The sequence below is a fragment of the Myotis nattereri genome (assembly GCF_964212035.1).
Source record: "Myotis nattereri genome assembly, chromosome: 1".
Taxonomy (NCBI): Eukaryota; Metazoa; Chordata; class Mammalia; order Chiroptera; family Vespertilionidae; genus Myotis; species Myotis nattereri.
This window is the reverse complement of record NC_138075.1, coordinates 1,539,999-1,567,292: the sequence shown is the minus strand read 5'-3', so window position 1 is coordinate 1,567,292 and position 27,294 is coordinate 1,539,999. Positions and strand designations below refer to the sequence as shown.

Here is a 27,294-nt window from a genome sequence, read left to right as displayed (position 1 = left end):
CAAGGCACCATCCAGGCCCAGGGGGCACCTGTACGTCTGAGGCTGCCATGACCCCCCTCGAGGGCGGTCAGTTTGCTACCCGAGTCCAGGGCTCAGGAAACCCGGCGACGCTCTGCCGCGCTCCACGAAGGTCCTGAAAGGGTCTGAATCAACAGCCAGATGCAGCCCGGCCGGCATGGCTCCGTGGCTGCGTGTCGACCTAGGAACCAGGTCACGGTTCTATCCCGGGTCAGGGCACAGGCCCGGGTTGCAGGCTCCGTCCCCAGTGTGGGGCGTGCAGGAGGCAGCTGATTCGTGATTCTCTCTCATCATGGATCTTTCCCTCTCTCTCCCTCTCCCTTCCTCTTTGAAATAAATACAAATAAATAAATGCATAAATAAATAACGAAGCTACTGTTTAAAAGTAAAGAATTAGCTCTTGGAATCACTGATGAGCTCTAAGCACCCTCTGCTTTCCAAACCCATTGGCCTTTGTCTCTGTTGTTGCCCATCTACCTCCTGTGGTCACCTGGAGAGGACGCCTGGGAACTGCCCGGGGCCCGGGGCCAGGGCCGCCTCCTGGGGTCCTCCTGGGAGCGGGGTGGGGTGCGGGAGCCCTCCTTCCCTCTGCACTCAGGGCCCGTCTGCACCGCGCAGGGCAGGGCCTCTGGAGGCATCTCAGCCCTGCCCAGGGCGGGGATTGGTGAGCTCAGGGTGCAGCGAGGGCCACTTCCAGCTCCTCCAGCTGAAAAGATCGAATTCTGCATCTCCGGTCGCTGCGCCATCCCCACAGACTCCCCCCCATCCACAGCACAGCCACGCCCCCCCCATCCAACTCCCAGACCGCCCCCCAGCGCCTGACAGTGCAAAGGATGGCTCTTGCAAAACGTGTGACGCATAAGCCTCCTTTTCCAAATTACGTCTGTCCCACCCCCTCCCCCTCCCCCACCTGCCGGCATCTGAGGCTAATGGCAGGCCTGGCGGGGGAGGGCAGGGGGAGGGGCGCTGGATAGCATCGCACCTGCTTGCAAAGCAGCCCACCAGGTGAGGTCATGGCAAGGTCTTCAAACCGGGCAGGATCGGACCGTGGGGGCGGGGGGCGGGGGAGCAGCAAGACCCTGGGGTTCTGGCTGCCTCTGGCCCCCCACATCCCCTCCGGACTCCGAGGGACAACTCTGCCCCAGTCAGGCCCCGAGAGGGGGTCGCACAGGCTCTGGGAAGTCAGCCGCCCACTGGGATGCTGCCTCATCTGGAGCAGGGCAACCAAACAGCTTAAAGAGCCGAGATTCCCTGGTGCCGGGAGAGGCACAGCCAGGCCCCGAGCCGCATGCAGACTGCGGGTGAGCTCCCTGAATGCCCTTAGAGTCCAGTGCGGCTCAGAGCAGCCAGCCCCCCGAGCCCCCCCAAAGCCCCCCCAGCTCCCCCAGCCCCCATGCTGCTCAGCACCCGAACCAAACCCTCCGCGGGCACCTCATCCAGGTGAGCACGCGTCCTTCCAGCGCGTTCCACCGCCGTGGCCGTGGGCTCGCCTGTCCCACCGTCCAACGCCCCCAAATGGCCCCCTGAAGGCCTGCCCTCTGCAGTCGCGTGCAGGCCGGTGGGCTGTGCACACGGACAGACTCCCCAGGCGGCCTCAGGCGCAGGGGTGCGGGAGGGGCCACAGGGCCTGCGCGGTGGAGTCGCACAACCACAGTCCTGGCGGGAGACCAGCCTGGTGCCCACTCAGCACAGGAGCGCCTCCCGGGGAAGGAAGGCGTGCGTCTGCTCCTGGCCCTCCCGGAGTTGGTGCCCTGACGCCCCTCAGCCCCCCTGGAGCCAAACCATCGGCAGCGACTCCCAGTTCATGGCTCGAAGGTCAGGAGGGGAGTGTGTGGGGTAGAGGCTTGGGGACAGGACGCACGGACAACAAGCAGCCGGGGAGACGCAGGGACAGACGGGCAGAGTGGGCACAAACGAAAGCGCGCAGCTCTCTGCACTGAGTAAAGCGGAGACGGTGCCGCCGGGGTGCGCAGGGACCCACGCTGGAGTGGAAGCCCCAGCAGCCCTACCTGGGGGGGAGGGGGTGAGGGCGAGAGCCCACGGGGCCGGGAGGCGCAGGGACCCACGCTGGAGTGGAAGCCCCAGCAGCCCTACCTGGGGGGGAGGGGGGGAGGGCGAGAGCCCACGGGGCCGGGAGGCGCAGGGACCCACGCTGGGGTGGAAGCCCCAGCAGCCCTACCTGGGGGGGAGGGGGTGAGGGCGAGCGCCCACGGGGCCGGGAGGCGCAGGAAGGTGAGGATGGCCCTGCCACTGGCCGCATGTTATTCCCTCAAGTGCCGCCGATGAGGGGCAGGCCCCGTGCAGGGGGCTCTTGGCAGGCCCCCCCCACCCCCCGTGTCTCTCCCACCCGTCGAACACCCCGTGGCCAGCCCGGAGGGGTTAATGGGCCTGGTCGCCTGGGACCTGCTCCCTGGGGCTGTTTCTTCGGAGACTGGCAGCCTCTCCAGCCCAGGCAGCGGCTCAGTCCCCAGGGCCCGACACAGAACTGCGGGCGGAGGTGCAGGAGGGAGGCAGGATCCCAGCCACTGCTCAGCGCAGGAGGCCCCGGCCAGGACGCTGGGTCGGCCAAAGCACCAAGGCAGGGAGGGGGCTGCTCTAACCAGGAGGGGAGGACGCAGGAGGGAGGGCAGGTGCCTCCAGGCCCGTGCAGGGCGCTGGCTCCGCCCTCGCATGGAGCCACCCGGGATCTGACGGGCCTCTGGCAGAGCCGGCCTCATGAAGGAGCTGGCGGGCCTGCACGACCGCACCTCACTCCTGACTGCACCTGATGCCTGACTGTGCACCTGATGCCTGACTGTGTGCCTGACTGTGCACCTGACTCTTGACTGTGCACCTGACTCCTGACTGTGAACCTGACACCTGACTGTGCGCCTGACACCTGACTGTGTGCCTGATCCTGTGTGCCTGACGCCTGTGTGCCTGATCCTGTGTGCCTGATGCCTGACTGTGCACCTGACGCCTAACTGTGCACCTGATGCCTGACTGCACCTGACGCCTGACTGTGCACCTGACGCCTGACTGCACCTGATGCCTGTGCACCTGACTGTGCACCTGACGCCTGACTGCATCTGACGCCTGACTGTGCACCGGACACCTGACTGCACGCCTGACACCTGTGCCTGACGCCTATGTGCCTGATCCTGACTCTGCACCTGATGCCTGACTGTGCGCCTGACTGTGCACCTGACACCTGACTGCGCGCCTGATGCCTGACTGTGTGCCTGACGCCTGACTCTGCACCTGATCCTGAATGTGCACCTGGCCTGCGCACCACAGCTCGCAGGGCACCTAGAGAGCCCACAGACGAAAGTGGCTTGAGCCTGTGACCGCCGGCCGAGGCCACCATGCCGCGTCCAGTCTGCCAACCGGCAAGATGGGGCCTATGGCCTCGCGACTTCATTCTCTCAAGTTCGACCTCATAATTCCTTAAGCCGTGGCAGCTCTTCGTGGCTAAGAGACTACTTTACAAAGTTGTTAGCAGGGCGTGGGTGCACCTCCCTCCCGGTCCCGGGAACGCTCCTGCGAGGCACCAATATGCTGAGGCCCTGGGTCAGCAGGACCAGCCACACCTCACAGCCACCGCGGCCACGGGCCCAACGTGCTGCCCACACCCGGCCTCCTGCTCCTGGCCGGTCGCGCGGAGACCGCCCCGCCCAGCTCCAGGTAACAGGAGCAGCCCCGAAGAACACGGGAGGCCAGAACGTTTAAGTTATTAAATCAAATATACAGAGTGATTCGTTTAATATGTACATATTTACAAAAATGCACTTTCACGGGGGGGGGGGGGCGGGGCTGGCGGGCGGCGTCCTGTGCCCACAGCAGCGTGGACAGCGGCGAGGGGGTGTGAAGGCACTTGTCACAAGTTCAATACTGCCCGTCCCTGGAGAAGGGCCGTCAGGAAGGGCACTTCAGAACGCACAGTGGAGACCTCTAGGGCGTGTTCCGGCAGGAGCGAGTGAGGACGGGGGCAGAGGGAATGGCTGTGAGCCTGGAGGGGCTGCCGTGGCCTCGGGCCACGCCATCGCCACCGACAGCCACGGCCATGTCGTCAGCCACGGCCACGCGGTCAGCCACGGGTGGTCCCACCAACAGCCATGGGTCCCCTGAACACCATGGGCCACGGGTCCCGCCGGCGCTGTGGCCTGGAGCCATGGAGACCCCCACGTGAGGAATAAAAGGGAAGATCCTGTAAACGGGGCACCACCTCTGGGGACAAAGTTTGGGGAGAACACGACACCCTCTCCTGCCACACTGCGGACGCGACATGCGGAAACGTACAAAAATAGCCACTATCCGAGAAGACACCCTTGTTTTCCACCTGCCAGTCACTGAATAATTTATACAAGGTCAAAGGAACGTAGAAAATAAACATTTGTTTTTGGTTTTTGGTGTTTTTTTTACACAAAATAAAGAAACTATGCACACAGCCTCAGCCTCCTGGTCGGTGGTGGGTGGCGCCCGGCACGGGGCTGGGTCCTGGTCCGGCCGCGGCGGCGCCTAGTCCTGGCCGGCTCGGCGGGCCTCGTTGACGCTCCTGGCCGCCCGGTTGTCCACCTTGGGGCCCGGGGCCCAGAGGGCCGGCCTCCCGGGCGAGCGCCTGGGCTCTTTGGTGAGTTTGTGGGGGAGGAACTTCTCCGCCTCCAGGGAGTCCTCCTCGCTGCGGCCTGGCTCCTCCTCGTCCTCGTCCTCCCCGCTGCCACCCCGGCCCGCGGGCCCCGGCAGCGCCTCGGCCGCCCTGCGCGGCGGGGGCGTGAAGTTCTTGCACTGGTACAGCACGTCCTTGTGGCCGCCCGGCCGCTCGATGGGGTTGCGGATGGGGTTGAGCGGGGCCCACTGGTTGTTGGCGCTCTCCTCCCGCGGCAGCCGGCTCCGCTCCCGCTCTTTCCTTCGCTTGCGGGTCCACCACACGCAGACGGCCACGCAGGCCAGACACAGCACGCTGAACACGCCGCACAGCACGGGCACCAGCACCCCTGCGGGCGGGCGGTGGGGGTTTCCGGCCGGGGCTCAGCCCAGCCCCAACCGCAACCCCAGCCCCAACCGCAACCCCAGCCCCAGCCCCAACCCCAGACCCAACCGCAGTCCCAGCTCTAGCCCCAACCCCAACCGCAGTCCCAGCTCCAGGCCCAGCCCAACCCCAGACCCAACCACAACCCCAGCTCCAGGCCCAGCCCAGCTCCAGCCCTTCCCCATCCCGGCCCTGGCCCAGCCTGGCCCACAGCTCCCCGGCCCCACCCGCTCACCTGTGGAGGAGCCGCCCATGACCACGGTCTCCACCTTGACCTCGGTGACGGCCAGCAGCAGCGAGCTGTTCCCGCGCTGCGTGATGGCGGCCACGATGGCGTGTGCGGTGCTCTGGATCAGGCTGCTGTCGGGCAGGTCCCAGGCGGGGCTGAAGGACTGCGGCAGAGACACGCTGAGGGACCTGCCGCCTGGAGGCCGGCCCCACCCCGGCGCGGGGACGGAGGAAGGCCGAGGCTCCGGCCCAGCGCACAGCCCTCCGGCCGCGGTGCTCACGCGGGCGCTGCCTGCACCAGGTGGGTCTGGCTGACCGCCCTTCCACGGGCCCCGCAGCCATCACCATCTCCCTGGGCCTCTCTGCCCTCTCGGATCTGCACACCTGCCCCCGGGCCCCACCTCTGCCTGGCCTAGCCTCTGGCCTGGCTGAATGCACTGCCCAGTGAACGGGCCCGACTCCCGGCCTTGCTCCCCTCCCGCTCCTCTCACCCGGGCACGCCAACACCCCTCTCCCCAGGCCCGGGCTCCCCCAGCCGCGGGCAGAGCACCCCAGCTCCATCCACTGCAGTGGGGTGGACTCCCACCTCTGGGTCAGTCACTCTGTCTTCAACTACCTGGGGACCGGCCCGGCCTGGGCCCTGCACCCCAGCCCCTCCCAGGAGCCCGTCCAGAGCAGGACCCGAAGAGGGTGGCCGCCTGCCTGCCCGCCCACACTCACCATGGCCACCTCCACGGCGCTGGACTCCGTGGACGGCCGGTCACACAGCAGCACAAGGAGGCGGTCCCGGGCCACTGCCCGCGTGGCCGGCAGGGCGCGAATCCCCGAGCAGATGGCGCCCACCGTGGTGCCCTGGGCAGAGACGGCAGCACGTGAGCAGCCCGCGCATCCCCCAGCCGCCACGAAGGCACCTGGCAGGACACGCCCCGCAGCCCGGCTGGGGCCAGTGGGGACACAGGGGGTCAGTGGGGAGCTGTTTCCTGCACCAGACCCGAGTCCCACCCAGGACACAGCCCCCACCCACCCCCAGGGTCCATCCTGGCGGAAGCAGCACCTGCAGGCCTGAGGGGCGGGGCCTCCCCACTCTGAGCCCCTCCTCATGGGCTCTGAGCACCCAGCCACCGGACTGCCTGCCAGCTGCAGGCTGGCCCTGGCCCCCCGGGAGGCTGAGGGGCCCAGATCGACGGCCCCCGGCCCCCCGGAGTCCAGGCCCCTGGGACGACGGATCGGCAGGCACCTGGCTGGGTCGTTCCTTGCTCCCTGTCCCCCACAGGGCACACAGGGCTCCACGCCCTCCCTCATCCGATCCCATGAGGCCAGGCTCCCTGAGCAGCCACAGAAGCAACCAGCCCCACTGGCCCCACAGGGGCGGAGCCACGGGCAGCGTGGAGGACAGCCGGGAGCGGTCCCTGCCGTCCGAGTGTCCACTCCGAGAAGCAGACGTGTCCGGGGCCTGCAAACACTCGGGGTCGGGGGGGTGCTGCCAGGACAGCTCACCTGGGGCACCTGGTCGCGGTCGAAGCGCAGCGTGAGGCGGGCGCAGTTGTTGTCCAGGTGCCCGGAGCGCGGCACGCAGGGGGTGCTGGGCAGCAGGGGCTCCTCGGGGCCACACTCCCCCCAGGCCGCGCAGGGCGGCTGCAGGCACTGTCCCGGGGCCCTCTCCCCACACTGCTGGCCCGGGGGGCACTGGGCGCTCAGCGTGTTGGGCCGGCTGGCCAGCAGGCAAGGCTTCCGTCCGCACCACACCTGGGCCGGGCACAGCAGACGAGGACCACAGAAGCCACATCGGGAGACAGACAGACAGACAGACAGGCTCAGGGTCAGCAAGTCCCAGGGCCGTGCCCACCCACCACCCAGGGCTCCGGGGCTGAGCCCAGCTCCAGCAAGGACCCCGCCAGGCAGGGAGGCCCCGTGGGAGGGGCCAGCAGCATGCAGGCCTGGGGCTGCTGGAGCCTGAGCAGCCCTGGGCTCAGTTTCTCCAACGGCACAGCGAGGAAAGGGGCCTGGTGGTGCCAGGGGGCCCTCCTTCCTGGACGTCCAGCGGGGGGGTGGATTTGGTTCGTCCTCCCCCACCCCCCGGCAGCAGCTCCTGGGTCTCCCAGCGGATCGGGGTCACGGACAAAGGACGGAGCCCCTTGGGCACCAGGACGTCAGACCCGGGCAGGGCAGGGAGGCTCGCTCAGGGGGCAGGGGCCCCTGGCACCTTGCTGCAGTCCCGGCGGCCATCCACGCAGCGGCAGCTGTTGCAGTCCTCCACCCAGGAGCTCCCGTGCGGGAAGGGCACCCCCTGGGACCAGCAGGACCTGCCCAACACGATCACTGCGGGGAGAGGAGGCGGGTCGGCGGTGGCACTGACCCCGGAGACCAGGTCCTGCCCTGGCTCCTGCTTGGCACAGCCCCCACCCCCTCCATGCTCCCCACCTACCCTCCTGGCACCGCGGGCCAGCGCGGCCGGGTGGGCAGCTGCAGCGGTAGCCGTTGATCTCGTCCACACATGTGGCCCCGTAGGCGCAGGGCGAGGACTGGCACTCGTCAATGTCTGCGGAGAAGCGGCCGCTCAGAGACAGGAGGACGGCGCCCGTGCCAGCCCGGGGAGCAGTCCCAGGTCAGCACGGCCTCCAGGTGCCCAGGGGTCTCTGAGCTGGGCCTGCACTGTCACCGTCACAGCCCAAGGCCTCATGGGCACCGGCCCCTCCGCTCCCTCCACTCCCGGAGCCAGGAGACCAGCCCCTCAGCCAGCCAGCGGGTCCCAACGGGGCACACGCCCCAGAGGGGGGCACTGTGATTCTAAGGGGGGGCCATTCGAGAACGAGCTGTTAACAGTGAACCTTCTGCGTTTCTTGTGGTTCTAGGGCCGTGGTCGGCAAACCGCGGCTCGCAAGCCACACGCGGCTCTTTGGCCCCCTGAGTGTGGCTCTTCCAGAAAATGCTGACGTCTGCACATGGGCCACGAAGTTTCAATCACACTGTACGTGCGCGACCACACGTGGTATTTTGTGGAAGAGCCACACTCAAGGGGCCAAAGAGCCGCGTGTGGCTCAGGAGCCGCGGTTTGCCGACCACGGTTCTAGGGGCCTCATCGGCAGCATGTAAACACACGTTGTGACATATTTATGCATTTCAGTTTTCTATTATGTTCTGAAGCTTTATTGCTATTTTTTCACATCACTGCGTATTATTTTTAACGGTTTCTTAGTGGTTTCTGCCTCGGGATTGAACTGTCCTCTCGCCCTTTTCTCTCTCTTTCGTGGCTGCCGTGCTCTGTGGACGCTTGTTCAGACCAAGTTCCTGGCCTTTCAGGCTTCTCCACGTGACCAGTTCACTCTTTGAATAATAAGAATTCTGTGTCACGGGGGAGGGCACCAGGATTTTAGAGGTGCTTAGGTGGGGCGTGGCCACAAAAAGGTTGGCAACCACTGGTCGAGCCCCTCCCCAGGCAGCCCCAGAGCAAAGGGGGGTGTCGGCAGGGCACGGACCAGTGGGGACAGTGAGGCCTGGTGCAAGGCAGGAGGGGGCTGTGTCCACACTGTCCTCAGGGTGTGTGGACTCTGGGGACCCCCGACTCCAGACACCCGAACCCGAGCCCCGCCCGCCCGCCCGCCCGCTCGGCGCCTCACTGATGCGGCAGTCGGGGCCCGCGAAGCCGGGAGCGCACTCGCAGCGGAACCAGTTGACGCCATCGACACAGACTCCGCCGTTGTAGCTGCGGAGAGAGGGCAGGTCTCAGGGAGCCCCCGGGCAGGACCAGCACCGGGTCCGCCGGCCCCCAGGGCTGCCACTCACCAGGGCAGAGGGTTGCAATCGTTGGTATCTGCATTCGAGAAAAGAGAAAGGAGGTGGGTGTGGCATCCGCCACCAGAGCCCCTCTTGCTGGGCGTGGCGGCCCGGGCACCACAGTCCACGCTGACCACGTGCGCGGGTGGCTGGGGGTGAGGGGCAGCGGTGGCCTCGGAAGGCGACCTGAACAGCCGCAGGGGGGCTGGGCCTAGGCGGTGCCTGCAGCGGGAGTGGGCGGGTGGCATGGGCAGGAGCCTGGCTGCAGGCTGAGGGGTTGGCAGGTCCATGGAGGCCAGGACGCCCAGGGAGGGGAATGAGGCTGCAGAGCTGGGGGTCAGGGGAGCGCAGCAGGTCTTGGGGTACGACTGTGCTTTGGTGGACAGTGCAGTGGGCACGTGCATGGGCAGGGGCAGGAGGGGGCAGGCCCAGGGAGCCCCCCACATAGGCCCCACCCCCATGCCTCCCCCGACGCCCTGACCCCAGCTCACTGTGTGTGCAGGTGCGGCCCTCCCAGCCGTCGCGGCAGATGCAGGAGAAGGAGTCCCCACTGCCCACGCAGGTGCCCCCGTTCAGGCAGGGGTTGGGCAGGCAGCTGTTGTTCCTGGCTGAGGGGCACAGAGGGGGGTCCTCTCCATCCAGCCCTGGGCTGACAGAGGTCCACACCGCCCCCACCCAGCCGGGGGCAGAGCGAGCTGGGAACGGGGCCGCCCGCCTGCCCATCGCAGGGCAGCCCGTGCCCAGCCCCGGCGCCCAGGCCCCTCACCGAGGTTGCAGGTGCTGCCCTTCCAGCCGGGAGGGCAGGCGCAGCGGAAGGTGTCGCCGCTGTCGTAGCAGGTGCCGCCGTTGCTGCAGGTGTAGGCGTCGCACTGGAACTCGCCTGCGGGCACAGGGCTGCTCAGCGGGCACGCCTCGCAGCGAGCAGGGCCCGCAGGGCGGGGGCCGGGCAGGCACTCACGCGAGTGGCAGGTCTTGCCCTTCCAGCCGTCGTCGCACGCGCAGTAGAAGTCATTGACCAGGTCGTAGCAGCGGCCGCGGCTGTGGCAGGGATCGGGGAGGCAGTCGTTGGGATCTGGGGGCGAGGACGCCGGTCAACAGGGGTCACCGGCACTCAGGGAGAGCTGCCTGGGACAGAGGCCCAGGAGCGGGCGGGACAGACAGAGGGGGGGAACGGATGCCAGGCCCAGGCCTGAGCTCCTGGTGGGCCCCGGTGTGGGTGTGTGGGGGCGGGGGGGGGGGCGCGGGGGAGCCCGGAGGCCCACTCACTGGTGTCACAGAGCTCGCCCTCCCAGCCGCTGGGGCAGAAGCAGCGGAAGGCGGCCACCTCGTCGATGCACGTGCCCCCGTTGCGGCAGGGCTGGCCCAGGCAGTCGTCGATGTCTGCGGGAGGCAGGCGTGAGCAGGGCCGGGCTGGCCGCCCCCGCCCGGCCCCCGGCCCCCGGCCCCCGCCACGGCCACTCACTCTCATGGCAGTAGGTGCCCGTGAAGCCACTGTCGCAGACGCAGGAGAAGTTGCCCCCGGGTTGGCTGACGCAGTGCCCATGGGGGCCGCACACGCTGGTGGGGGCCCCGCCGGCCACTCCTGCCTCGAACCCGCAGCTGTCAATCACTGCAGCAAAGGGGAAGAGGTCAGCAGAGCCAGCCCTGCAGGCCCCGCCCCGCCTCTGCAGGCCCCGCCCCCCGCCTCTGCAGGCCCCGCCCCACCTCTGCAGGCCCCGCTAGGGCAGGGCTCCCTGGGCACAGAGCAGTTCTTGCCGCCCATGTCGTCAGGGCAGGCGCAGTAGTAGTCGCCCTCCAGGCTGTAGCAGCGGGCGCCGTTCTGGCAGGGGCTCGGGTCGCAGAAGTCGACATCCACCTGCGGGGAGGGGCAGCGTGAGGGCGCAGCCCCTGGTACGAGACGCCGGTGTGGCGTCCACTCGGCCTGGACACCTGGCCTCCACAGCCAGAGCCTCAGGGCCTCCCACCCGAGACGGCCAGGCCACTCGCTGGACGGAAACACCTGGGCGGCCAGGCCCCTCCCGTCACCGCGCTCGCGGCAGCCGCTTCCTCTGCCTCGGGCGGCATCCGGGCTTCGCCCCTCCTGCCGGCAGGAAGGCTGCTCCTGACCTTCCACAGGCCTGCCGCCTGGAGCCGGTCTGTGGGTCCTCGCCACACGGAGCCCCGGGGGGGCCCCTACCACGGGCCCAGGAGGCCTGCTGGCCAGGAGCCCTGCCCTGTGCACCTGCAGCCCCAAGGCCGGGGCAGGTCAGAGGGGGGTGGGCACAAGCCACCATCTGGAGAGCATCCCGCCCCCCCCAGGACCGCGCACGGCACCTGCAGCCCCTCCCACTCGGGCACCTGCACCCCATCCCAGGGCCCCCCTCTCTCAGGCAGCCCACATGCTCCACCTCGTCACAGCCACTCACCTGCCAGGCAGTGCAGGGCGCACAGGGCGTGTGCCAGGGCTTGGCATGACCAGCAGGGACCCTTCGCCCTCCCGCCCCCCCCCCCGCCTCCCCGCTCCGCCCTGCCAGGCAACCCGGACTGTGGGGCCTGGGGCTCCGTCTAGGACTGAGCCCCGGACACTGTGGGGCCGGTCCTCACAGCAGCCTGTCCGGACCCCGGGGGGCGGGCAGGGCAGCACGGGGCCGGAAGGGCAGGCGTCCCCCACACGCACCTCGCAGAGCAGCCCCGAGAAGCCGGGGGGGCAGTGGCAGCGGAAGCCGTCCACCAGGTCCTCGCAGAAGCCGCTGCGGCAGGGGCTGCTGGCGCACTCGTCCAGCGCGAGCTCGCAGTGCCGGCCGCCGAAGCCCCGCGGGCACACGCACTGGTAGCCGTTCACCAGGTCCTGACCGGGCGGCAGGGTGAGCTCCCGCGGGCACCGCCCCCCACGCCTCCCCGGGGGCAGGGCCGCGGCCACCCCTTACCTTGCAGGTGCCGCCGTGCTGACACTGCCCTCGGCAGTCGTCGATGTCTGGGGGACAGAGGAGCGGTCACAGGGGCCCGGGAGCCGCCTGCCCGCCCCGCCGCCCCTGCCACCCGTACTGACTGATGTGGCAGTCGCTCCCCTTCCAGCCCGGGATGCAATCACAGTAATAGCCACCAATCAGGTTTTTGCAAGAAAAAGCGTTAAGGCACGGCTTCCCTTCACACTCATTGGCGTCTGCGGACGAGACAAGAGGGCGCCATGGGGCCTGGCCCCGCCGCCCCCGAGCCTGCCCCCCGCAGCCACAGCAGCCACAGCAGCCACAGCAGCCCCAGCAGCACCAGCAGCCGAACGCACAGCCCGCGGTCCATGCACACACGTGCCCCGCGGCCTTACCCAGCCGGCAGGTGGCCCCCACCCACTGCTGGGGGCAGAGGCACTCGAAGCCGTCCACCTGGTCCACGCAGGTGCCACCCGCCGCGCACGGGTTGGAGGCACACTCGTCGATGTCTGTGGAGGGACGGGGCGGGCAGGCGTGTGGGCGGCGCGGGAGGCAGGCCCGGGGCTTCCTGTCCTGCTCCCCTGGCCGCAAAGCCCACAGCCACATGGGTGGACGTGGCAGCCGCAGCCCCTCCCCTGAGTGCCCCCTCCACACCCCTCAGGCGCCGGCTGCAGTCCCCTGCAGCCTCCCGCGGGCGCTCACCCAGCGCGCAGGTGGGTCCACTCCAGCCGGACGGGCAGCGGCACTCGAAGCCAGAGGGCACCTCGTGGCAGGAGCCCCCGTTGGCACAGGGGTTGGAGGCGCAGGCGTGCTCAGCTGCATTGGGAACCGGAGGCGGCGGTGGGCGGTGGGCGTGACGGCCCAGGGCCCCACCTTTCCACAGGGCTCCCCTCGAACCCCCAGGCTCCAGGGCGGGGTACAGGTGTGTCCAGGGCAGGAGGAGGCCGGAGCGCTGGGCCTCACGGGCTCCGGAACTCCAGCCGGGCCAGGCCGAGCCCACCTACCCCGCTCGCAGTTCTTGCCCGAGTAGCCGGCAGGGCAGACGCAGTGGTACTGGTCCGGCTCCGCGTTGATGCACGTGCCCCCGTTGGTGCACGGGTGGTGGCTGCCGCAGTAGTTCAGGTCTGGGGAGCAGGGCGGGCGCTCAGAGCAGGCGCCCCTGGCTCTGCACCCTCCCGGCCACGGCGAACCCCAGGCCTGCCCACCGCCCACCGCCCACTGCCCTGCCCGCCACCCTGCCCACCCACCACCCACCCGCCGCCACCTTTGTTGCAGAGCAGGCCGCCCCAGTTGGTCTCGCAGTTGCACTGCCAGGGCTCCACGCAGCTGCCGTGCACGCAGCCGGGGTACGGGACGCACTCATCGCAGAACCGCCCCTGCCAGCCGTAGCTGCACCTGGGGGAGTCCAAGGGGCCCGGGGCCCGGTGGGTGGGGTGGCCCAGGAGCGGTGGCTGCTGTGGGTGGCGCAGGGACCCAGGTGGTCACAGGGGCCGCCGCCAGGGCTGGCATCCGGCCTCTGATCTGGAGCAGGCCCGGGGCCAGCGGGGGTGACAGCCGCCAGCAGCCCCGTCCCAGGCGCTCCCGGCCGCTGGCCAGGACAGTGGGCGCAGCTGTCCAGTCACTCCTGCCCGAGCTATTCTGGGACCTACCCCTGAGCGGGGCCCCAAGAGCAGGCGCCGGGAAGGGAAGCCCGGCCGGGACCCCGGGAACGAGCGCCGACTCAGCCGCACCCCACAGGGCACCCGGCCTCGCGGGCCAGCGGGTGAGGACCAGGGCTCCTGCCGGCCCCAGCTGTGTGCTCGGGGCACAGCTCGCGACCTCGCCTGGAACCCAAGGGCAGTCATTTCTCTCCCAACAGAGCCCCACGGAGGGTCCAGCTCACAGGGGGTGCCAGGCCCCCTGGCCGTCCAGGGGCCAGACTCAGGCCTGACCCAGGAAGCCACCTGCTCCCTGGCCGACGTCACGGAGGGACCTCTGGCTCCAAGGCCACGACCCCAGGCCCGGCCCTGCCCTGCTGTGGGCGGCATCCCCTCTGGGAAGGTGCAGGCGGAGGGCAGGCAGCCAGCACGCGGGAGGGACCGGCCAGCGTGTAGCCTCACCAGGCCGCCCCGCCCCGCCCCGGGCCCAGCACTGGTCTGACCGGGACACAGCCGTCAGACGCCCCGAGGCCCTCCAGGCCCTGACCAGGACCCCGGGGCCCCTTCCCAGAACCTAAGGGCCTGCGGGCAGGAGTGACATCAGCCGTGTCACTCCCATGCCGGCACCGCCACGTGAATTTATTTTTGGACAAGGAAGGAGCCACGGCCCTTCCTGGGCTGCCCCCAGCCCGCGGCCATCCAGAGGGGACACTGCCCGCCCCGGGGGCACAGGGACAGGGAGGCTGAGGCCGGTGAGAGGGGCGCCACCACCCAGACCGGGTGCCCAGAGGGGTCATGTGGTGTGGGCCGTGGACCCCCACCCGGACCCTCCAGGTGCCCGAGCTTGGGCGGGTCCCCGGGCGTGCGGAGCCCTGGGTGGGGCGGCCTCCACAGGCCACCCCCCCCCCCCCCCCGCCCAGCTTCCCTGCCCAGGGCTCCAGGGGCCAGGGAGGAGGCGGCAGGAAGGCAGGGCCATCTCCGCAGCATCCGGTGGGGGTGTCCTCGATGAAACCTGAGCCACCGGCAGCTGGGCCTCACCCACAGGCTGTGGGGTGGGTGGGGGCTCACCTACCCCCATGCGGCCCTTCAGGCCCCTGTCCCCAGGAGTCCCGCCCCGCAGCTTCCTGCACAGCCCACGTCAGCAGGGAGGGTGGGGCAGACCAGCTCCCTCCCACCTTCCTCCCCGCTCGCCCCTCAGTCACGGCCAGCCACCCAGGCCACAGCGCTGGGCATCGAGGCTGTGCACGGACAGGGCGGGGCTAAGCAGGGTGTGCAGGCTGGGACCCAGAGAACCCAGGCTCCTGGCCACCACAGTCAGCAGGCAGGCCTCGCCCTGGACAGCCGGACGGCCTCACCCCCTCCCGCCTGAGACACGGACCCGCCTGGGCCAGGCCCCCACCGGGTGCCCTCTCGCCCCTGCAGTGTCCCCGCACCTTGAGGCCCACGGGACGTGTCTGAAATCCTGCAGTGAGGGGCCGGCTGGGGGAAGCCCTGCCCTGCCCTTCCCCGGGGCCAGAGCCACCACACGACAAGCAGCGGGGTCACCCCCTTCCTGGCTCCCACACCTGCCCTCCTGTCCACACTCATTCCTGTGTGACGCTGGGGAAGTGACTTAACGGCTCAGTGCTCTCGTCTGAAAAACACACAGGGAGGCAAGCCCACCCGCAGGGAGGGCTGGGGACGCGGGGGATTCCGGGCCGGGCCGAGCACCCCTGCCCCCGCAGCCCCTCCCGAGGGCGACAGCCCCGCCTGGCCCGCCGGCTCCCAGGCCACCGGCCTCCTCGCTGCTCACACCCTGGCCGGGCCCTCGCGCCGCCCCCTCCTGCTTCTCCGCCCCACAAACTGCCCCCACTGCTCCCCGCCCCCCACTAGGGTCTCTCCCACCATCCCCCGCCCCTTCAGGACCCCCATGTCCACACCTGGCCGCCCTGGCCGTGGCTTCTCCCCGCGGCACACCTTCCGCAGGAGGCCCGGGCGCTCTGCCTCCTTGCCATCCGCCCCCGCCCAGGGCTGCCCACCGCCTGCACAGCGCCCATGCGTGTCCCGCCCAGGGCTTCCCACCGCCTGCACAGCGCCCATGCGTGTCCCGCCCAGGGCTTCCCACCGCCTGCACAGCGCCCATGCGTGTCCCGCCCAGGGCTTCCCACCGCCTGCACAGCGCCCATGCGTGTCCCGCCCAGGGCTTCCCACCGCCTGCACAGCGCCCACGCGTGTCCCGCCCAGGGCTTCCCACGGCCTGCACAGCGCCCATGCGTGTCCCACCCAGGGCTTCCCACGGCCTGCACAGCGCCCATGCGTGTCCCACCCAGGGCATCCCACCGCCTGCCGCAGCGCCATGCGTGTCGCGGGCCAGGACTGCCCCCCATGAGCCACCCCACGACGGAAACCTGAGGGGCTGCTTTGGAGACATGCCCTGGGCAGGCAGATGCTACCCTCCGACCAGATCTGTCTCCCCGCTCCCGCGCCCGGCTCCTCCCGCCTCATTCGTGGCAGCTCCAACGCTCTGCCAAGGCTGGGAAGTGGGGGTCCTCCTTGACCTCCCACTTCTCCTCTCACCCCAACATCAAATCCACCCGCCATATCTGCAGGAGCCGCCCCCCTCGCCCTTCTGCTGGGTCACCCCGGCCCCGGCCCCGGCCCTGCAGCGGCCTCCCACCGGCTCTTCCTGCAACGGCCGGGTCCTTCCCTGCCCCTGGCCCAGCTCTGAGCCTCCAGCGACCGCTCTTCCCGTGGGTCCTGCCTGTGGTTGCTGCCCCGGCCCCGGCCCCCACCCAGGAGCTCCAACCCCAGGCCCCCCGCTTCTCCTGTGCTGGGGACCCCCATCCTCAGGTGGCTCCGGTCTCCAGGCCTGCGCCCTCGGACAGGACTGCCCTGGCCACGCTACATGGAATGGCCCTGCCACCCTCCCGCCCCTGCCACACTGTCCCTGCCACGCTGTCCCTGCAGGCCCTCCACACCCCAGGCTCTGACAGCGTCTCCCCTGCACTGTCAGCTGCCCAGGGGCAGGGCCCACATCCCGATGCCCAGCACGGCCCTGCGCACAGTAGGCGCCCCCACCCTCTGCTGAGGCAGGAGTGCGAATCCAGACGGGGTGAAGGGGCAGGTCGGCACTCACCTGCACTCCCCGGGCACGGAGCAGCCCCCGTGGAGCAGGTTGCAGCCTTGTTTACACACGGCTGCAACAGAAAGGGCAGAGAGCCTGTGGCAGCGGCAGTGCCTGCCGGGCCACCGCCAGCCCCCCCCCCGCCCCTCCCCTCCCCTCCCGGCACCCCCTGGCCCTGCCCCCCCACCCCTCCGCGGCGCCCGCACCTTCCTTGCACTCGGGGCCCATCCAGCCGTCCATGCAGGCCTTGTTGCCGTACTGGTCGCAGGTGTGGTGGCCGAAGAAGTCGTTGCGGGGCCGGCAGAACTTGTTGCAGGTGGGGCTGTAGTAGTGCTCGGCGCAGCGCACGCGCACCTGCAGCTCCAGCTGCACCACGTGGCCGCTGAAGCGCAGGCTCTCCCAACGGTCCTCGGGGTTGACCATCCCCGCGTGCGACACCCGCTCGATCAGCAGCTCCTCTTGGGGGGGCGCAGAGTCAGTGGGGCCACACCGGCTCCTGCTCCACCCCCAATGCAGACGGGGCAGGAAGGTGGGGGCGCCCCCACCGGTGCCCACGCTGACGGCCCCTCCTATGCCAGTGCCCCGACCCAGCAGGGGTCCACCCCTGGCCCCTGCGATCGCTGGGGCTCAGCCCCACTGCAGGCACACCCTGCCGCCCATCTTTTTCTAAAATGCATTTTTATTGATTTCAGAGAGGAAGGGAGAGGGAGAGAGGGACAACGATTAAAGAAATCATTGATTGGCTGCCTCCTGCACACCCCACACTGGGGATCAAGCCCACAACCTGGGCCTGTGCCCTGAGTGGGAATTGAACTGTGACCTCCTGATTCGTAGGTCGACGCTCAAGCACTGAGCCACGCTGGCCAGGCATCTACTGCCCATCTGAAAGCACCTTCTTTCCGACCCAGCACCGGACAGCCAGGCCTCGCCTCAAACAACCACTGCATAGGGGGCCGGGGGGGGGGGGGCATGAGCGGCAACCACGGGCACAGGGACCGTGGGACCCTCCCCTACGCTTCTGATTGGCTTGGGATGGGGCTCAACGCCTCCATGACCTGCCTCCGGCCCCGTGACCTCACCGCCTCCCCTCTGCCAGGCAGGGCTGGGGCTGCTCCCTGAACACATCCGCTCCCGCTGGCCCCAGGGCCTTTGCATGTGCAGCTGCTGCTGCTGCCCGTGGTGCTTCCCATCTGCCTGGGAGAAACCGCTCTGCCCTGCACACAGGGCCCCGCAGGACAAGCACAGGCCAGCCCGCTCGGGGCATCTCGGGGAGAGGGCCACCGGGCCCCCTGTTCCAGGTCAGATAGGCAGAGAGGGGGCCACAGAGCTAGAGAGCCTCCCGGGGCGCCCCCCTCCTCTATGCCACTGACACGGCCCCCAGAACACCACCCACCAGGAGAACACCGGTGACGCCGAGGGGGGAGGGGGCAGTGCGTGCACATGTCTGCGGTCACCACGCGGCAGGGCTCCTGGCAGCCGGGTGAAAAGGGACACAGGGCTCCGAGTCCGCGGGCAGGAGCGCCTCCTGGCACCGGGGCCTCCTCCCCGCCACGGAGGGCGAGGGCCTGGCCACACCCACCTCTGCAGCTGGGAGGTCGCCCCTGCGGTTGGCGCCGCCACCTCCCACCCTGCCACCCCTGCCCCGGCCTGGCGGCGGGAACTCACCATCCGGGGTGGTCTGGTTGTCCCAGTCCCAGGCCTCCACGATGAGGGTGAAGGAGCGCTACGGACACAGGAGGGGCAGTCAGGGACCCAGCCCCGCGCGCGGCCTGCGCTGTGCGAACACGGACCTGCCCTGCCACCCCCTCGCCTGAGCCCCAACTCCGCCCTCGGGGTCTGTCAGGGCTTCCCACCGACCGAGAACCCCCGCCCAGCGCCCTTGCTGGAACCCCCCACCAACCCCCCCACATCTCAGCCGACCACAGGCCACCGCGGGCAGGAGGGCGGCTGCTCCCAGACGCAGGCTCAGGGGGCCTAGGGTCCTGGCTCCCTCGGCCGGGCAGCAGGGAGCAGGGGCTGGAGCAGCGGAAACAGGGCCCCCACCCCCACCAGGGCCTGGGATGGGAGGGGCCGAGCACTGCTCAGGAGGAAGCTGAGGTCCTGCCGCCAGCCCACCCGAGGGGTCCCCGGGGGCCCTGGCCAGGACGCGGGGCCCCAGCTCCGGGCCGCCCCTCCCAGGCCACGGCAGGTGCAGTGAGCAGCCCACTGCCGCCGCGGCCTCACCAAGACGACCAGGCAGCGAGGGCCGGGGCTGCACCGGCGGGAGAAGGCGGCCCAGGGAGCCCTGGTGCGGCTCAGCCATGGTCACCGCCCCACCCACTCCCAGGACCATCTGGTCCTCACGCCCCCGGCTATGTGATGGGGTGACAGCACTGCGTCACCCCTGGACCCACCCCTCTGCAGCGGTAACCAGAGCCTTGTCACTCACAGGCACAAGCCTCCCAGGAGGGGCGGGACTTGGCCTCCCCTGGGGTACCTCTGTGGTTCCCCATCCATATCACTTGGCCCCACCAGACCCTGGAGCCACCCAGGCTGGGGGGCCACAGGCCACCCAAGGGGACCCTGCAGTGCAGAGGCCAGACTCCTCCCGTCCCCCACCCTGCAGTCTGGCTGTGCTGGGGACCCACCCACCGCCAAGGACCCAGGCCCACCCAGGCCGCTACCACCACCCAGGCTGCTCCCACCTCCCAGGCTGCTCCTACCATCCAGGCTGTTCCCACCTCCCAGGATGCTCCCACCTCCCAGGCTGCTCCCACCTCCCAGGATGCTCCCACCTCCCAGGCTGCTCCCACCATCCAGGCTGCTCCCACCTCCCAGGCTGCTCCCACCATCCAGGCTGTTCCCACCTCCCAGGCTGTTCCCACCTCCCAGGCTGCTCCTACCGTCCAGGCTGTTCCCACCTCCCAGGATGCTCCCACCTCCCAGGCTGCTCCCACCATCCAGGCTGTTCCCACCATCCAGGCTGTTCCCACCTCCCAGGCTGCTCCACCTCCCAGGCTGCTCCCACCTCCCAGGCTGCTCCCACCATCCAGGCTGTTCCCACCTCCCAGGCTGCTCCACCTCCCAGGCTGCTCCCACCATCCAGGCTGTTCCCACCTCCCAGGCTGCTCCACCTCCCAGGCTGCTCCCACCTCCCAGGCTGCTCCCACCTCCCAGGCTGTTCCACCTCCCAGGCTGCTCCCACCTCCCAGGCTGCTCCCACCATCCAGGCTGTTCCCACCTCCCAGGCTGTTCCCACCTCCCAGGCTGCTCCACCTCCCAGGCTGCTCCCACCTCCCAGGCTGCTCCCACCACCTCCCAGGCCGTTCCCACCTCCCAGGCTGCTCCCACCTCCCAGGCTGCTCCCACCATCCAGGCTGTTCCCACCTCCCAGGCTGTTCCACCTCCCAGGCTGCTCCCACCTCCCAGGCTGCTCCCACCATCCAGGCTGTTCCCACCTCCCAGGCTGTTCCCACCTCCCAGGCTGCTCCACCTCCCAGGCTGCTCCCACCTCCCAGGCTGCTCCCACCACCTCCCAGGCTGTTCCCACCTCCCAGGCCGCTCCCACCACCTCCCAAGCCGTTCCCACCACCTCCCAGGCCGTTCCCACCTCCCAGGCCGCTCCCACCTCCCAGGCCATTCCCACCTCCCAGGCCGCTCCCACCACCTCCCAAGCCGTTCCCACCTCCCAGGCCGCTCCCACCACCTCCCAAGCCGTTCCCACCACCTCCCAGGCCGCTCCCACCACCTCCCAGGCCGTTCCCACCACCTCCCAGGCCCTTCCCACCTCCCAGGCCGCTCCCACCACCTCCCAAGCCATTCCCACCTCCCAGGCCGTTCCCACCACCTCCCAGGCCATTCCCACCACCTCCCAGGCCGTTCCCACCTCCCAGGCCGTTCCCACCACCCAGGCCGCTCTCACCTCCCAGGCCGCTCCCACCACCCAGGCCGTTCCCACCACCCAGGCCGTTCCCACCTCCCAGGCCGTTCCCACCACCCAGGCCGTTCCCACCTCCCAGGCCGCTCCCACCACCTCCCAGGCCGTTCCCACCACCCAGGCTGCTCCCACCTCCCAGGCCGCTCTCACCAACTCCCAGGCTGCTCCCACCATTCAGCAGCCTCCTGCAGACCCCCAGGCCCAGCACCACCCCACCTGGTCCCCCTCCCTGCCATGGGCATCTGCCACAACCAACCACACCCACTGCCTCTGGACGCCCAAGGCTGGCCCTTGGGGACCCTCTCCTCCCCCCACAAGACGCTGCCCTCCTTCCCTCATTCGCACCCCTGCTCCTGCCGTGAGTCCCATCACCACCAGCGCTGCCCCGGGACCCCCGATGATCCCCAGGACCTCACACCCACCGGCTGCCCCTGGGGCCCGCACCCACCCAGAAAGCATGGGCTGAAACTGGGAGCCCTCGTCTGCCCTCTAGGCCACTTCCTGCCGCCGCGGCCACATGGAAGTCCCCAGATGCGTCCCACCTCTTGAATCTCCGTTAGAACCATTCCCTGCCCCCACCCTCCTCCAGAGGAAGCCGGGCCCAGCCTGCCCACCTCCTCCAAGGGCCGCCTCAGCACAAGGGCCCGCACACCCCCATCCCCAGGCACCCATAGACCCGCTCTGTCCGCACCTCCTCATATGGGGAGCCCTCTCGGGGCTCCCCCAGCTCCTGCCCTCCTCACAGCCAGCCCAGCAGGTCCGTCCACAGCCCTGTGCACACACAGAGCCCTCCCTGGCACAGATGCCACCCGCAGGCCGCCTCCCCGGCCATCCCACTCCTGGTGGCAGCTGGAGCCCAGCTTCTTCCAAGCTTCGCTGGTTTCACGTATTCGTTCATTCATTCGTTCACTCACTCATTCATTCATTGCTCATTCGTTTCTTCCTTTACTCACTCACTCACCCACTTGTTCCTCCTCTCTCCCTCCCTCCCCTCCTTCCCACATGGAGCCTGCAGAAGACTCGCTCTGCACGGGGACCACAGCCTCTGCCCCGGTGGACAGATGAGCCAGTGGGGCTCCAGGGGGGGTGTCAGGGCAGGGCCCACAGTTTCCGCTGGGCCCAGGGCTGCAGAGGGCGAGGGAGCGCAGCAGGGACACGGGGCCAGACTGCCATGCCAGAGCCAACGTTGGTGCCAACACAGAGCAGAGTGAGCGGCTGCGGGGGCCTGAGACCACCAGGGTGGGCACTGCTGGGAGCAGGAGGCCGGGCCAGGGGGCCTGTGGCCACTACCGGCCAGCCCACCGCAGAGCAGGAGGCCGGGCCGGACCGCCCGCCCTCAGAGCAGCTGCCGCCTCCCCACCTGGGCACCGGCGGGCAGGGAGCTCCTCCCGGCTCCCAGGAAACCCCACGCCACCCACTCAGGTAGGGTTACCGCCACCTTCTTGGAGCCCGGGCTCCGGTTACCTGCTCCCGCAGGGACGTGCGCCCGCCCGCCCTCAGGGCCGCCGCTCGCCAGCTGGGCTCCTGCACCTGCACAGCAGGAAGCCACCCCGAGAATCTGAGCCGCCCGCCGTGCTGGGCCCGCTCCTCCCCCGGCGGCTCCCAGGACTCAGTTTCCCCTCGGCGGCGGCGGCCTGTCATCCCTGCGCTTCTGCCTCCGGCCGCAGGGGCAGGGCTGTCAGCCCACAGAGTCCACGGGCCTGGGCAGGGCTCGAGGGGGCCCGTTGCCCCAGGACGGGCTGGGTGGGGCGGGCGGCCTAGCAAGCAGGCGGAGGGACCCTGGTGCTCCCCCCAGGTTTGGGGGGCCCTGGCCTTAGTCCCCAAAGGCTGGGCTACAGCTCCTCCTACAGCAAGCCCGCCAGGACCCGCCCGCACTGCACGGGCAGACCCTCACCCCACCGTCCATCGCCTCCTCCCGACCCTGACCCCCAAGGCCAGGTCCAAACCCTTCATCTGACCATCAGACAATGACGGGGCAGCAGGTCAAAGACGTGGAAATGGCACCAGACACAGGACCAGGTGCACACACCCCACCCCAGGGCTCAGGACTCCCCATACCTGTGCCCCACCCCACAGGCCAAGGCATCCCACACGGGGAAGGCCCAGCACAAGCACAGCCGTCAGCCCACTGCCCAGGCCCACGCCCCAGCCTGGCTTAGTTCCTGCACCGTCCCCATCGGCCATCCGGCCCCCCACAAAGCGGAGCTGGTGTCTGCGGTGCCAGGAGCTCCAAGCACAGATACATTTCCTGAAACCCGAGCTTGGAGAGGCCTGGGCCTCTGCCGCCATTGTCACCGAGGGGGAGGGGGAGGGGGAGGGGGAAGAGGGGAGAGGAGGAGGGGGAGGGGGAGGGGGGAGGAGGGGCGCCTCCCACAAGGCGTGGGACCTGAGAGATGGCAGGAGGGATGGACCACAGGCCCACACTCCACACCAGAGACCAGCCGGGGTCCCACCCACCCCACCCTCAGGGCCCTGTGTGAAGAGGGCCAGCAGCCCAGGTCCCCCAGGACCTCTGCCGACAGGCCTTGTGAGACGGCTGCCGCCAAGACTGGCTGATCCTAGTCACACCCAGCTCACCTGGGGAGGAGGATGGGGACCCGGCTCACCTGAGTTTTCAGGATGGATACCCTGCTCACCTAGGATCTGAGAGATGGGGACCCTGGCTCACCTGGGACCTTAGAGATGGAGAAGTCTGGGGGTGAGGACCCTGGCTTGGGCCTGGAGATTAGAGATACTTGTCTCCCCATCACCATCTTCCACCTCAGGCCCTGACCTGGCTCCCCAAGAACCCTCTTATTGACCCAATCTGCCCCCCAGAGCCTGAGACGGTCCCTGAGAGCCACAGTCTCTTCCACGAAGCCCCGGCCTCAACACTGCAGGGACCTCTGCCCTGTCCGCTGCAGCCTGGCTCCCCAACCCTCAGGGCAAGAGACAAAGCCCCGGCCGTTTCCAAGCCCACCCAGTGGCCCCACTTGGCCAAGCCCCACCCAAGCAGGACTCCTGGTGGGAAGGCGTCGGAGGGAAGCAGGGGCCCGGGGTACACACAGGCCCCAGGAGGGGAGTGGGGCGGAGTGGGGTGAGGAGGGAGCCAGGGCTCCACCAGCCCCAGCCCCCAGCTCCCTGGGGGGCAGGGAGCACAGGGAGGAGGATGCTGTCTCCACCGAGGGCAGCACAGGTGCGAGGCGCAGGCCTCGGCCTGGCCAGTGGGCTGGGGGCTCGTGCAGCTGCCAAGCCCCTGGATAACTGGATGCCATGTGGCCGGACCCTGGGCCTCATCCCCCCAGACCTCCCATCTGGGACACGTGGCTTTGACAGGCCACCCCCCCCCACACACACACCCCTGAGCACGAGATGGCCCCCTAGGGACTCCGGCCTCTTGCTGGGCAGCCTGAAGGGGAGAGAAGAGACAAGACAGGCGGGGAGCGGGGCTGGGGGTCCCCGAAGCTGCCGTGTCTGAGGGCCTCAGGTTGGCTGCGCTGTCAGAAACAGGGTCAGCCCCAGGCCCCCCATAACACGCAGGGGGCCTATGCCCACCTCCGCAGTCCCTACCTCTCAGTTTTGCCTGCCACAAGCGACCCGCAGCTGTGCCCAGGTGGGCGGGCACAGCCTCCAGCCAGGCAGCAGACAGCCCCCTCACTCCCACTCGGTGGGGCCTGGCTGCCACCTTGTACCTCCATCAGCCAACGCCTCTGAGTCCACCACCCATCGGCCCTGCCAGCCCCGGGGAGCCTGTGCACACACATGCACACACACATGGGCACACACATGCACACACATGGGCACACACCGCCTCCACCTGCCAGCCACAGCCCAGCTCTGGGCAACGGGTGGCCCCGACCTCTGGGAGGCCAGTGCAGGAGGGGCACCTGTGGGGTGTGGTCAGGAGAGCAGGGGCGTCCTCACACCTAGGCTGCCTCCACCTCCCACATCCCGGCCCCGGCCCAGCCTCTCGGAAGCTGAGCCTGAGGCCCACCTGGAACCACGGTGCAGCCAGCAGACACCCAGCCACCGGACTGGCCTGGGGGACTGGCCGGGGCCCTGGGGGCGGCTCCCCGGATTCCTTGGGGGCCCACGTTCCACCTCCAGCCATCCAAGGCCCTCCTCATGTTCCTACCCCAGGGACCCCGAAAGTCCACGCTGGCTCCAGCCAAAGCCCCCGAGGCTGGGCCCAGGCACATCCTCCGCTTCCTGCAGTCACAGCAACGCGCCCCCGGGGGTGCCCTGGGTGCCAGACGTGCCCCAGCTCACAGGACAGAGCGGGACCCGCCGCGAGCTGAGGCCCCGTGGCCGCGGAGCGGAAATACCGGGGCGCTGGCATCACCACCCGCTCCACGCCAGGGGTGGCAGCCACACTGTGCTGGGAGGGGAGGCAGGAGGGCCCCAACGCGCACTGCCCCATGGCCCTGCTCCCCCACTGGGGCCGGCCACTCGGCCCCTCCTGGGACATGGGGGGGGGGGGACTAGCTGCAAGCGGGAAGAGGGGACCTGCCTGAGACCCAGAGCCCAGCACCCAGGGCTCCCTGGGAGCCGAGGGCCTGCCCGTCCCATCCCAGGCCTGGCCGGCCGGTGGGCCCAAAAGCCACGAGGGACACGTGCTGGCCCGCCGCATTCCTCTGAGGCCTCCCTGCCCCCGCGCCACGGCTGCCAACTCAGGCAGAAAACACATCCTCAGGTAGCGATCCGAAGCCGCCCTGGCTGGGCCCCAAGTGCAGATGACAGGCTGCGGCCCTGCTCAGACCTGCCTGCTGCGCCGATGTGGGGGCGAGAGGGCGGGCTTATCGGAACTGCCCCGGGCCCTCCGGGGCCCTCCAGGGCCCGCCCGGCCTGCCCCAGCTATCCATCTCAGGGGCGCATTCTCCTGAGGCGCTGGGGTCAAAGGCGAACCCAGAATCAGCCGGGCTCAACGGGGCAGGACTGTGGCGGGGGGGCCAGGGACAGCCTCCCTACCAGGTGGGCGGCCAGAGGGGGAGGCTGCCTGGCCGGAGGTTGGAGGAAAATGCCAGCACAGGACTCTTGGGGGGCAGCCTACGAGCCCAACCTCGACGGGCCTGGCCTCGACTCCCAGCGCCCACTGGGGCACCAGGTGGGCACATTCCTGGTACTTCCAGACAGCTGGTCCAGTGGGAAGTCCTGGGTCAGAAGGCTGGGCCCCTCGATCACAGCCTGGAGCCCCGCTCCAGCGACTCCCCACTCCCAGGCCCACCCCAGCGGCTGCTGACCCTGCGCACTGGGATCCTGCCCCACCCAGGTCCAGCACTGCAGCACAGGGACCCTTGGGTGCCAGCCCAGGCCTTGGTTCTGAAACAGAACACATCAGCCACCTGGAGGCCTGGCCTGGCCACCCACACCCCGTCAGAGAGCCCCCGTCCATCTGTCCCAGCCCTCGTGCACCACGGCCGGGGGCAGCCCACATCCCTCCTGGCGCACCCAGGTCCAGGGCTCCAGCCCAACCTCCATGCCCCCACCCAGAGAACGAAAACAAGAAGCCACCACAGACGGGGCCACAGAGTCACGGCTCCAGGGCCCCTACTTCTTCCCCTGGGGTGAAGGTGGTGGTGGGGGGGGGGGCCCTGGGCCAGCAGCAGGGGCTGCAGCCTACACACACGAATCAAGCCCTCCTGAGCCCAGCCCCCAACCCCCATCCCCACCCCATCCCGGGGCATCCAGGAAACAGCAGGGCGAGCGCAGACTGGCTGCGGGCCCAGGGCGGCTCCGCCGGGGCCTGCCCCAGACCAGCCCCAGCACGCGCGGTGCACATGCCTCCGCGGCCTGCCGGGCCCCAGGGCGCCTCGCGGCGCTTCCCCACCCAGACAGACACGCGCAGGACGACGCAGGCACACGCCGCGGGCCGCCGAGCACGCGGGCCGCCGCCACCCCACCCTCGCCGAGACCCCCGCGCGCCCACGTGGTGGGGCGCGGACCCGGCCCCACGGAGCACGCGCCGGGGATCTGCCCGCCGTCTGGCGCCCCCTGCCCGGCGCGCCCCGTCTGGGTGCGCGCGGCCGCACGCGGGGCCGGGGCCGCAGGTGCGGGAGGATCGGCGGGCAGGGTGGGGGCCGGCAGGAGAGAGTTGGGGCCCAGGGTGGGGGCGCACGTACCGGCCAGGCGAACTGGAAGGGGATGACGACGAGGGCCGGGTCCTGGTCGCCGCCGGCCCGCGCTCGCGCACGCACCCGGTCCCCCGTGGCACCCGCCGGCGGCAGGTAGAAGGAGTTGCCTCCCAGCACGGGCGTGGCTCCGTGGCCGTAGCTGCAGGGTCCCGTGGGCGTCACCTTGGCCTGGTACTCCTTGAGGCACACGCGCACGTACGTGTCGCACTCGTCGTGGCCGCAGCCCCCCGCGCGCGCGGTCCGGCCGCGGCCGTCGCCGTCGCAGCAGGCGCCGCTCAGCAGCTCCCCGTTCGCGTTCCGCAGCGCGCTCACCCGCAGCTCGAAATAGCCCATGGGCCGCGCCGCCTAAAAATAAGGCAGAGCGAGCGCGCGAGGCGCGGGCCGGGGTCGGCGGGCGGCGCCCCGCCCCCACCCGCAGCGAGCCCCGCCGCGCGCAGCCCCGGGGCTTCCGAGCCGCGGCGCCCACAGGCGGTGCCGCCCGGCCCCGAGGGACCGTCCGGTGCGCCCCGTCCGCACCCCACGGCTCACCTGCACGCAGAGCGCCAGCAGCAGCAGCAGCCGCCGGGGCAGGCGCCCCCGGCCCCGCTCCCGCAT

The 27,294-nt window shown here is 69.8% G+C and overlaps 1 protein-coding gene across 2 annotated transcripts; it reads right to left on the bottom strand.

The window, feature by feature from the left end:
- Positions 1 to 3,727: 3,727 nt before the first annotated feature.
- JAG2 (jagged canonical Notch ligand 2) lies at positions 3,728 to 27,294 on the bottom strand (the record flags this gene model as incomplete). Of its 2 annotated transcripts, XM_081097649.1 has the most annotated exons (26): positions 3,728 to 4,991; positions 5,262 to 5,418; positions 5,975 to 6,106; positions 6,752 to 7,000; positions 7,458 to 7,573; positions 7,680 to 7,793; positions 8,872 to 8,957; positions 9,038 to 9,065; positions 9,520 to 9,636; positions 9,795 to 9,908; positions 9,987 to 10,100; positions 10,295 to 10,408; positions 10,491 to 10,637; positions 10,733 to 10,883; positions 11,685 to 11,855; positions 11,935 to 11,981; positions 12,057 to 12,170; positions 12,330 to 12,443; positions 12,637 to 12,750; positions 12,939 to 13,058; positions 13,199 to 13,329; positions 16,687 to 16,747; positions 16,881 to 17,132; positions 18,340 to 18,397; positions 26,689 to 27,045; positions 27,229 to 27,294. In XM_081097649.1, the coding sequence occupies 26 exons, from the start codon at positions 27,292 to 27,294 to the stop codon at positions 4,516 to 4,518; spliced, it is 3,720 nt and encodes a 1,239-aa protein (XP_080953775.1). In that variant the 3' UTR covers positions 3,728 to 4,515. The 2 variants fall into 2 exon arrangements, with proteins under 2 accessions (XP_080953775.1, XP_080953776.1); XM_081097650.1 differs by lacking the exon at positions 12,057 to 12,170.